The sequence below is a fragment of the Phaethon aethereus genome, assembly GCF_964289735.1.
Source record: "Phaethon aethereus genome assembly, chromosome: 1".
NCBI classification, from domain to species: Eukaryota; Metazoa; Chordata; class Aves; order Phaethontiformes; family Phaethontidae; genus Phaethon; species Phaethon aethereus.
This window is the reverse complement of record NC_138575.1, coordinates 143,711,078-143,723,066: the sequence shown is the minus strand read 5'-3', so window position 1 is coordinate 143,723,066 and position 11,989 is coordinate 143,711,078. Positions and strand designations below refer to the sequence as shown.

At 41.2% G+C, this 11,989-nt stretch overlaps 1 protein-coding gene across 1 annotated transcript in view; it reads right to left on the bottom strand.

Moving 5' to 3' along the window:
• Positions 1-10,996, bottom strand: part of LOC309416842 (arylsulfatase D-like) — a gene marked incomplete at its 5' end in the record, with an annotated part of 13,451 nt that extends 2,455 nt beyond the window's left edge. Inside the window, 8 exons of the mRNA XM_082014212.1 lie at positions 1,794-1,928; positions 2,127-2,263; positions 3,162-3,585; positions 5,105-5,227; positions 6,185-6,306; positions 7,560-7,709; positions 10,386-10,451; positions 10,941-10,996. Of these exons, the coding sequence (XP_081870338.1) occupies positions 1,794-1,928; positions 2,127-2,263; positions 3,162-3,585; positions 5,105-5,227; positions 6,185-6,306; positions 7,560-7,709; positions 10,386-10,451; positions 10,941-10,996 (1,213 nt within the window). The remainder of the gene's footprint in view (positions 1-1,793; positions 1,929-2,126; positions 2,264-3,161; positions 3,586-5,104; positions 5,228-6,184; positions 6,307-7,559; positions 7,710-10,385; positions 10,452-10,940) is intronic.
• Positions 10,997-11,989: the final 993 nt, after the last annotated feature.

Genomic DNA, 11,989 nt, shown 5'->3' with positions numbered 1-11,989 from the left:
AGGTGGTCAAGAAGGCCAACAGCGTCCTCGCCTGTATCAGAACTAGTGTGGCGAGCAGGCATAGGGAAGTGATCGTGCCCCTGTACTTGGCACTCGTGAGGCCGCAGCTTGAATCCTGTGTTCAGTTTTGGGCCCCTCACTACAAGAAGGATTCTGGGGTGCTGAAGCATGTCCAGAGAAGGGCAACGAAGCCAGTGAGGGGTCAGGAGCACAAGTGTTATGAGGAGCAGCTGAGGGAATTTGGGGTCAGTTGGTCTGGAGAAGAGGAGGCTGAGGGGAGACCTTATCGCTCTCTACAGCTACCTGAAAGGGGGTTGTGGCAACGTGGGTGTTGGTCTCTTCTCCCAAGTAACTAGCGATAGGACAAGAGGAAATGGCCTCAAGTTGCGCCAGGGGAGGTTTAGATTGGGTATTAGGAAAAACTTCTTTATGGAGAGAGTGGTCAAGCATTGGAACAGGCTGCCCAGGGAGGTGGAAGTGTTCAAAAAACATGTGGATGTGGCACTTCAGGACATGGTTTAGTGGGCATGGTGGTGGTGGGTTGAAGGTTGGACTTGATGATCTTGAAGGACTTTTCCACCTTAATGATTCTGTGAGGTAGTTATTTACATTTTATTAACAGGGAGGGAGGAAGGAGAAAAGGAATCACCACCCCGGGGTCCAGCGTAGTCGTAGTCGTCTTAGTGTCAGAGTGGTTGAGCGCATACATGTTAACGCCAGAGGCAAACCTGTGGCTTTATATAGTCTGTTTCTATCAAGTAACACCCCTTAGTTCACGCACAAGTCTAACCTTCTAGAACCTTTGTTTAATGGGAGGGGGAGCCAAGAGGGTCTCTGGTGGTTGAGCCCCTCCCATCTTTCCTCCTCTGGGGAAGACTCCTCACACTCTGACCCTGCTCCAGCATGGGGTCCCTCCCATAGGAGACTCTGCAACATGGGTTCTTCCCACTGGCTGCAGTTCTTGACAAACTGCTCCAGCTTGGGTTCCTTCTACCGAGTGCCATCCTTCAGGAACAGACTGCTCCGGCATGTGTCCCCTGTGGGGTCACAAATCCTTCCATCAAACCTGCTCCAGTGTGGGGTCCTCCCTCCACAGGGCCACAGGTCCTGCCCAGGAGCTTGCTCCAGCACGGGCTTCCCATGGTGTCACAGCCTCCTTTGGGCATCCCCCTGCTCCAGTGTGGGGTCCTCCCCGGACTGCAGGTGGAGATCTGCTCCGGGAGTTAACAGACGATTGGCCTTTTGATTGCACCAGTTGCTTTTGAGGCGGTTCGGAGAAGCACACCAACCCACCTCACAAGGACCTGTGCTATCTCCATCCCTTGGACAGCTGTTTTTGCAACACCTGTGCACTCTCTGCAGTCATGTATCTCTCAAGAACGATGTTTGAGACATGACCAGTCCTTCATCTGAGAGATTAGCTCATCACATGAGGGGAAGAGAGAAAGCGAGTGAGAATGAGCAAGAGCATGAAGGAGGAAGAGAGCATTAGAGAGCAAAAGAGGAAGAGTTCAACAATATAGGGAACTATCACATTTTTTCCAGCACCTTTTACTTGAGAACACTAAAGAACTTATAGGTATCAAGCTATAAGATACTTTTGTCAAGGAGATGTGTAATAATGCTTGCACTTTACTGAAAGAAAAGCTGAGTTTAAGATTAAAGCACCTCCGTATGTCACCTATATTTCAAGTTAAAAAATACACCTCATTGCAGCCTTGATAGCTTCAGCCAGGCAAATTCATTATGTTTCCAATTTTAACGTTCACCTAAAGTCGTAGTGTTTTCCCTACCTTTATAAATACCATTCCAGCCACCTAGCTGGGCAGATCCATCCTGAGCCTCCAAGTGTCCTCCATGATCAGAGGCAAAGTATGTGAATGTATGATTTGTCAAACCTTCTTTGTCAAGCAAATCCAGAATTTTGCCTTAAATTTAAGAGAAACAGCAAGGTTCCTATTAACCAATTAGAAGGATCAAGCCACATTTATAATTCAATAATAATCTTTTGCAATGTCCTATGAAACGTTTCAATAGTTTAGATTTCTGTAGGTATTTTGGCCTTATCAGTTTTCCTGCTTTAAAATATACACGTCTGAAACAAATCCTTCATGAAGAATACTCACCCACCATCCAGTCCATTTCTTCCACATTGTCCCCATATAAACCATGACGGCTCTTCCCAAGAAATTTTGCTGTGGTAAAGAGGGGCGTGTGAACATGTAAAAAGGAAACAAAGAGGAGGAATGGTCCGTGCCTGTTTCTTAAAAACAAACAAAAAATAAAAATAATTTTTGTGGTGTGTTTGGACTGTTTTGAAAAGTTTCATATTCATCCATGTAAAGACACACACACTGGGTCTAGACTATAGCCACGTCTGGTATACCCCCATTGATCACAGTTCGCAGTTTTCTTTTTGCATGAAATGTGGGCAAGAAAGATCCTTTTCAGCCAGATTATTTTCAAATTCCAATGTTTAAACAGGCATAGCATTGGGACAGTGCTTAAATGAAAGGTGCCTAATTGATGTCTTTTTAATTAAATGCAACTGGATACAGTCTCATATGTACTTTAATACTCCCATGGCTTTTCTAAGATGGCCACTTAAAATTTTCAGTATATTTGTTTTCACAAACTTTAAGAAAAGAATAGTTACTTTCCCTGTTTTACAGAAAGACACTTGATACACAGAAATATTATAGAAGGCTGTGCAGGCAGAACTTGAATCTAGAAAATGAATGGCTTCCTTCTCATTCCAGAAAAATAGACTTAAAGAGTTTTGATATTTTCACATGAAATACTTTTGTGCATCTCACACATTTTATCTAGGTGCTTTGCAGGGAAAAAGCGCAAATGAGGCTTGTAGAGTGAAGTGTAAAAATTAGCTGGTTAATCTTGGAGCAAATATAGTAATTAGAGACTACAAGGCATAGTGAAATGGTCATGTATCATTTAGTTAAAATCCGTCTCATTTACTGTAGCTTCCAAAGTGAGACAGTTGCAATTAAAATTTAAGTGCATTGGGTTTCTAAATAGGGAACTTGGATATGAGTTTCAAAGCAGTTATTGTGATACAGCTATAGTTACTGAAGAAAAACATTCTGGTCCAAGTGCCCAGCACATCCTGGCCCCTTTAAAGAAAACTACAGACAATAATTTACCTTTTGATAAATGACACTGCCTCCTTCAGCATGAGGAAAGCTGTCCTCTCTAACCTCATTGGCTGCTCAGCGACATCGTGGTTCCTCATCAGGATGCAATTCCAATACTGTACAAAGCCATAACTGGAGTACCAAGAAATGAAGAAAAAGCCACCCGCCAAAGTAAACCAGGCAATTATCTTCCAGTGGATGGAAGTCAAACCAGTCAGTTTTCCAACAGTGAGAGTGAGCACAGCAAGAGTAATTATCTGACTGTAAAGCCAAAGTTCAGCTTGAAGGGTTACATCCAGCTCTGGAGGTTTGTTTTCTTGACAGTTGTTTAGAAGTGTGAAAGGCATACCATAAAAGTAGTCAAACCCATGATTTAAAGGATGATGACAATGATCATTGAAGGATTCACAGTTTACACCTTGATGCCACTTTCCTGAAGGTTTTAAAGCATGAAATAAATTAGAACATTGAGGTAGACACCTCAAAAGAAGCCCAAGGTAGAATCATTAGCATCTGTTTGGGAATTAGGTGAGTCATTCCATTTTTCAACAGAGTATCGACGCATTCTCCTTGTGCACAAGGATGCTGGGTGAAACCAGTGCCTGATCAGGTGCATGTCAGACCATAATGGGTGATCCCCAAACGGACATGGGATAAACAGAGAAATTTGCAAGATGCTCAGCTACTCAGCTAAGGGTCACATAAAGATGGGATTTCATTACCTTTCAATGAGGATCAGGGAATTAAGGTACTCTAACTTGCTGGCTGCTTTAGTATATTCCCTTCCCGACTTTCAATTGTTTACTTGCAACTTCATTTCAACATAATGTTACAAATTTACTGGAAGATCCGGTAAAGCTTTGGCCAACGTTAACAGATATCTTGATCACCAGACTCAGGCAGATGATTTCTCAGGCATGTCCCAACTCCATATGAAAAGGAGAAAAGGCTGTAAACCAACATTTCACTCTATCCCTGCCCAAAATAGAGCAAGTAGACAGACACTGTTGTCTGCTCAGAAGAATGTGCTGGATCAAAGGACCCTGAGGTTTGCTAGGTTATGTGATTGCCAAGTAATTACAGACTCAGCCAGGAAGACTACAGTTCATTAGCTTGTGATTCAGTGCAGCCACATCTATTTCCAGCACTTAGAGATAACAATTAATTTGGCACAGCTGGCCCCAAACCCCCCAGCTTTAAGGGACACAGTGCTTACCCTATCTACCCATTTATGTGAAGGCATCCATTGCAGGAGCGCCTGTCACTTGACAGTAATAAAAGCAAATGAAAGGGAAAACTGAGACTTTGCCAGTTGATTTTACAGATACTTGGCAAAAGAACAACGATTCATTAATTTCAAGATTCGTTAATCTTGAAACTGTTGAGGTCTGACCGAAGTCACAGACAGGAAAGTGCTCTGGGGCAGGGTTTCCCTGACACCTTTGCATTTTGGCTTCATCTGTATCATGCCTCTTTGGGACCTCACAACCTCATCTGAGAGACACTTGTGTTTCATCTTTGCCTTTGTGAGTACAAACTTTGTTCCTTTCTTTCCCTATCCTCTTTTGTTTCTCTGCCTCTTGCCTCCTAAAGGCAGGTGAAATACTTAGAGACATTGTTTTGTTTGGAAAAATCTCCACATGAACAGAAATCTCACAGTGAGCCAACCTTTGAAAAATCTTAGGCCACGTAAAACTAATGCTCACCCGTTATAATCATGGGACAGTTTGAATTTCTACCCATTTCAGGTGCCCCATACAGGCATTAGCATTGTCTTAAAACTCTTTACAGTATTTTTAGTCTTCTTGCAAATAAGAGGGTTTTTCCCTCTCAACATTTCAGAGAGGATTTGTACCTGTGACTAACTGATCATTTTGGGCAAATACAATCTCTAAATTCCCTTCATGTAACTAATTCATTCTTCAGGGTCACACGAAAACATTTCCCCTTACCTATCAGCCCAGTGGTATAGCCTTGTTGCTGTAGCAGCCTGGCAAAAGTAGTTTCATTAGCAGGGAGCCCTCCCGAGCCGGCGTTCCACTGCAGTGCCCGGTACCTGTTGCTGGACGCCATCCCTGACAGAAACAGCTCCGGTCATTCCTGTGGGCCTCCCACTCTCTGCTGGTGGAGGCTGGGCTGCTCCCGCCACCCTCCATGCCAGGAGCTCAACCTGAAGCCAGCAGAGTTCCTCACAAGACCTAAAACTGAGCATGTCTTGTAGGCTGTCACATCAGTGTGCCCAACTACTTCAGGCAGTCAAGAAGTTATATTTCAAAACAAGTAATGCTTGGCACCAGTTTTACCACCAAACTGAAATAAATCACTGGTGACAGTATATAGTAGGTTTTATTTTCTGCCTTTCTGAGGAACTGTGATAATTTAGTCTCTCTGCTCTTCACCTAAAATGAGAGATAACGGTTGCATTTCCCTACTCGGAGGGATGTTGCTTCATGTTAGGCAAGATACAGCTCACCCAACACACACTGATTTGGCACTTCACTCTTGAAGTAGGGATCTAATTTTCCTATAAAGCACATAGTGAGAGTTGGATATCTATAAAGTCCTCCACAATGCACCTTGGGTAGGTGGGGAATGGAGTGGCAACACTCAATTTTTCACTGGAGTTTTGTGACTTTCTGCACCGTGTCAGCAGTGAACTCACCTATTTGTCTTGGGAACCCCATTTCAAAGCCCTTACCTCTAACCATCACCACCAAGAGGAATTCCATCAGTTTGCCCTAGACTGTGCTGCAGTAAGGGAATGACAGATATTACTGCTGTTGGCATCTCTCCATACCTATCTATTTTCATCATATACAGCTCCCACATCTTATAAAGTCAGGCTAAAGACCCGTCAGCTGGTGAGGCAGTGGCTCCCATTCAGAAGTTACTTATAGAAAGTTCGAGCCTCTAGCAGTGCATCTTCTTTCTCAGGTTGAGGAAATGGCAGAATTCTCCCGTTCCAATACCTATCAGCTATTGTGGCACCTCAGAACCATACACAGAAATTTGTAATTAAAAATGGGCCCAACCTGATCTAATGGGGTATCTGCCAGTGAGAAAAGCTGCTCTGCTTGGAGTGCAAAGTGGAGCTGCAGCAATGTGCTGAGTAAGTTTCACTCCTCCTCTTGCCAGGCGGTCAATGTTCGGGGTCCTAAAAAACAGTTTCAAATTTAATAAAAGCAAAGTAATCTAAAATTTATTTTAATAAATTGCCAAGAGCTAGAGCTTTTGATCAGTTCCTTAAAAAAACCACCAAAGCTCTTCTTTACATACTCAAGGAACAGTAGTGTAACAAGCTTGATACAGCAGGTGAAGTGGGTTGTAGCCACTGGAGAATCCATTCTCAGGACACAGCCATAGAGTGCATTTGGCAACACTGAAAAGAAACCTAGGCATTGTTGGTACTGTTTAGTTTGAAAATAAAACTGAAATGGAAAGACCTATCTAAGAAAGGCTGACATTTTTCTATTTCAATTCTTCCAACAGCTCATTTTTGCCAGCACATTGGGACCCTAAATTTCAGAGTTCATTGAGCCAGAGAATCTTCCAGGGTGTCTGGAACGTTTTTAACACATGCTATTTATTTCATAATATGGTGATATCTTTACATTGTTACATTTGTGTGGGAGCCTAAGCTCTCCCAGAAGAACAGACTACACCACCACAAAGAGTGAAAGAGGCCTCCCCCCATCTTCACCACCAGCAGAGGAGAACAGTGGAGTTCCACAAGCAGGTTCCCATTTCTCTGCACAACCCCACCAACAACATGTAAGGAAGATGCACTCAGAACGTGCCTACAAAATGTCTGTGTTCCACACGGAAGACATGAGTTGAGGCTTGTAGCACATGCTCCCAATGTCCATTCCATTCTGCTTCACCTTTTTAATTTTAAAGGGATGTAATCACTAGTTTTGAAGGCACATAATCGTGTAATAACTTATGTGGGTCGGTCCACATGAGTCTGGATTGGAGTGTTTTGGAGGAGATGGTTTTGGAGGAGATGGCAAGCAAGTGGATGAGGGATTTTGGAAAAAACGCTGGGTAGATAGAGAAAGGTTTAACTATACATGAAAAGGAACAAAGAAATTCATGTATAAGAAGGAAAGAAAACAATAACTATAATAGCAAACAAAGTGGCTGGAGAGTTAACACAGAGGAGGGGGTGAGAGAAATTCACAGAAAGAACTTAAAAGAAAAAGTGAAGATAGGGCATTTTTTTTTGTTTCACTGCACACTGTTTATTTAGGCCCCAATCCTATGTGCATATATACAAATACTTAAATACACAATTACTAGAGCTTTGTATTATAAAATAAGATATGTTCTTAATTTCTTAATTAGGCTTAATTGCCCAGGATAGGTGTTTCTATAGTGTTAGATACATTGTACTGAGAGATCTTTTACCTTATGGTGTTGTTCCCATAACAACCTATATCTCCAATGCCAAGATCATCGGCCAGAAACAGAAGTATATTCGGTTTAGAGTCCATAGCTGCACTCAAGACAAATGTGTTCCAGAATAAACATGAAGTTAGTGCCGTTAGGAGGTACCTCCTGAAACGCAACAAAACAACTTTTTACATATGTGACGTGTAAGGGTTGGAGAGTGGTGGGAGCCCTCTGGCAGCAGATCTGAAGCATGAAACACAAAATAGTGGGAAACTTCATTTCCCAGCCCCAATTTCAGTGGGAAGGAAGAGGACAGAGATTTACTGGTTCTATTTCTTCCATCTCTACCAGCTAGATCACTCTAGCCAGACAGGCTGCAGTAGCCTTTCTACAGCCCAAGGAGCAAGGACGTAAGTGAAGGCTGTCACCTTATTCATTTGGCCCAGGAATTTTTATCTTGAATCAGATGCATAGATTTAAAAATTTATCAAAAAGTTCAAAGGGCTGAGAGAAAATTGTGCTTCTAATATTCATAAATTCTATGAAAATTCAGGTTATGTTCCCAAGTCACTCTGGCATTTTTTGAATATCTTATCTCCAGTGAACAAAGCAGTTTTAATTATATGCGGAAGGGAAGTGGGAAAAACCTAAACAAACTCTCCCCTGCAACTCAGGAGCACTTGGACTTGAAGCTATCTCCTCCACTGCCATTCCAAGATGCCAGCCAGGCTCCATGCCAGTGTCAACTATATTTAACATCTGCAGGAAACAGAATTTACATTTTTGCATATACATACCATACTTTTTACATAAATATGCCTAGAACATTTGAAGCTATGCGTTCCTCCAAGTAAGTATTGCTGATCAATAGTCTTAAAACCTAATCCTGGATTGATTTTTCACTTGGACAGTTATCACTGCAATATGTACTAATTTTGCACGACATGGGGCAGCAGCAACTCTCTAGCACAGACTGAGAAATCTCCCACAAATCATTCCAGGATTTGTAGTTTTGGTGTGAAAAATCTTGTATACAAAAACATGTTTTTGAATGAACAAGTAATCATCACCTCTAATAAGCAAACACCACACAGGACTTTCTGTAAACATGACTGTGAACTCCCATTTGTAAATAAGTAACCAGTGGCTATGGGGACTGAATCATCCAAGAGCAAAGTTCCAACTGTTTGTGTTTTTGGTTTTTTTTTTTTTGGTTGGTTGGGTTTGTGGGGTGTTTTTTTTTTTTTTTACATTCTACTACTAAGTTACAACAGTGATTTATGGAATTGTGGTGAAACGTTGCCTTAGAAGCACTGTGGGTAATTTCCATCTCTATACTTTGTTTGCTCATTTTGAGAAGTATTTTCTATTTACTAATGTTGTCTCTCCTAAGAGTTACAGGGCATTATACCGGTGCAATGAATCCTTTCAGAGCCCTAATACATTCAGATAGAGCTGCAGGGGGAAGATCTCCAAGAGACCCTGGAAATAAGCAGCTCCCAACAGCCCATTTCAGTCACTTGGGCATTCTTCTTTCCAAACTGGGGACAAGAGTAGTGCTCTCCACCTCTTTCTTACATTAAAAAAAAAAGGAAAAGAAAAAAAAAGCAAATGATGAAATCTGTTTTTACTGATGTCTGCAGCCTCATCCGAGCACTTTGTTTTCTCATGGTGTTAAGTACTGGATAGTTGCTGATCCCTGTGGTAATCCTGCTTGCGGATTAAGATGGGGTCAAGGACAAATTCCATCTCAGGTAACCTACTGCTTATAGTTCCAAGTCTGTACCCTAAGTTGTTATGTAGCATTACATTATACTAAAGTAACCATACTTAGAGCCCAAAGTGATCATCTTTCAGCAAGACATGGAGGAAGAGTTCCAGAATGTTTAGTCACTAAACACTGATAAATCTTGAAAGCAACAGAGCTGAAAGGAAGTAGAACATAAAATATACATATAGATACATATTTTTCTCTCTCTCTATATAAACATTTTCAGACTTACCTAGAAAGCTGTTTATGGAAATGATAATGTTAGAGGCATAGCCAGAGAATTCCATTTAGGAGACAGATCTCATTGTTTAAAAATCATGAAGTCATTAAATAAGTATGTAGTTAAGATGGTCCTAAAAATCATTTGGCAGCTAGTATTAGTAAGGGGTTTTACAACATCTGCTTAATGAATCAGGTAAGTTCAAAACACTAGGAAAATACAGCCCACTATTTATATAACTTTTGTTTACAAGACTTAATATGGGTTTACACCATAGTCGTGCTCCCATTGACAGTGATCTTCTGAGGACAGGTTAGAAACCTTTGGCACAGGTAAATCAGGTGTTGGAAAAAAACAACTGAACTATAAAATTTGGTGCCTGTACTTGCCTTAGAATTATTTTCTAAGGTGATACTGCTGTGCTTGGTGCATACGCAGAGAATTACAGCATTACAAGATTATAGCATGCTCAAGAAATCTAGTTCTCCTACAAGATTTCACAGGGAAGTTATATCTGTGTAAGACCCTGGCACCGTAGACTACTTCTCTAAGGGCTTGTACAAAGGGAGAGACAACCTTAGAACAGTGTGGGGTGACAGTCAGGGAGGAATTAAAAAAGGGAGGGGAGGGGAAGAGAGAACAATGATGACAATTTTTGAGAGTTGAATTTCTTACATGGGGGTGAGGAAGGGAACAACAGAGATTTAAAGCAAGCAAAGCATCAGGAAAAATTACTCGAGGCCAGCGTTTCTTGGGGGAAAAAAAAAGGCGGTTCAATTCAAACAATGCAATTTTAATTCTGTAGAAGGAGAAACAAACACATGCAGGGAAGAACCAGAAATCTGTTCACCTGATTAGAATGGCAACAATGGCTGTGGAAGGTAGTGGTGCAATCATCTCCTGGTAGGCAGCGATCCTGAAAATAAGTTCAGCTTATAGTAAGCAACAAATTGAGCACAATAACCAGTGTGATGTTGGAGGATAAAGAGAGCTCAATCAATCCTTATATCTCTGTATAAAAGAGGGACTAGTGAGATTATTTTACCTCAAAGACAAAATTATTGATGGGATCAAACCGTGTACTGACCGAAAACAGACTATTTTCAAAGTGAAGTTTGAGAATTGGAAAGGGGGCAGAAAACCGCATGTAAACAATTCAAGAGTGGGGAAAGATGTTTTATTTTGAGAGAACAAGAGCTCAAAGAAGAAGGCAGTAAAAGATTAATTAGTGCATAAATTCACAGGGAGAAAACATGGATCTTAGAAAGCTCATCAACTTTGCTGAGACAGAGCCAGTATTTGGAAGGTGAAGTCAGACAAGTAGAGCATGCATTTTCTGCAAGTAAGGTGGCTTATTATTCAATCGTGTTTCCAAGTAGAGTGCCATATGATCATGATTGTGTACCTTAAGTGGAAGAAAGAAAAGTATCGTAAAGAAACAGAAGTTATGGGATTCCCCATAGCAGGCAGTCAGCTGAAATTTAACAGTTCACAGTAAACATGAGCGCAACAATCTGATATAAACTCCACAGTGTTTTTCCCAGCAGCTGCCTCATGAGACCTCTTTTTCTAAGCTACCTAAAGGAGCTCAATCAAAACTAATTTTAAGACTCTTACCTAAAGAGTTAAAATAACCTGCAGAAAATGGCCCTCGACTTGAAGAAGCTGCTTCTCATCAAACCATCCCTTTTTTATTTCAAGATTGCTTTTAGTTCTCACACTAATAAGCCTCCCCACTACATAAATTCTGGTACGTATAATCCCAAAGTAATCTTAAAATACTAATTCTATAGATTGATTAGTCTTCGCACAGACAAAGAGGACTCCGAATATCTCTGATGATACTAAGTGTTTCTCAACAGATAACTCCCCACAGAATCACTGGACGCAACTGTGGATTTCCCAAAGTCTGTCAGAGATGGTTATTTTCAAGCTGACAGCAAGTACGGTCCTGCAATTTATCACTGCTGTTACTACTTAATTTCAACTGAAGAGTTTTCAAATGTCATTATCAACTAAAAATATTATTATTTCATTTGCAACCAGAAGTACACCGCATCAGTTATTCAGCCTAGTACCTCCACATAAAAAGTCACAGGATTCTATAATAGTTCAGTCTAAACATTTCTGCAAAATGAGGCCAGATCCTGCAGAGCCATGAACAGCAGGAACCAGCCAGCACAACTTTCTGTGGACATATTCCCCTTAGTTAAAATATTTTAATTGCCTCTAAACCTTATCCAAAACTTATTGTTTTCTGCAGCTGACACTACAAATGACTGCCCTACCACTTATTTCTCCAAATTTGTCAGCCATTAATGAAAGCTTAATCGACTTACAAGACAATTCATTCAGCCTGCCAGGAATGCTACAAAGCCTGCAGCTGCCTCAACAGTCACTTGAAGAGATTTAGCAAAAGAAGCTTGTGCTTGGTTAAGTGGCTGAATTAGGTGG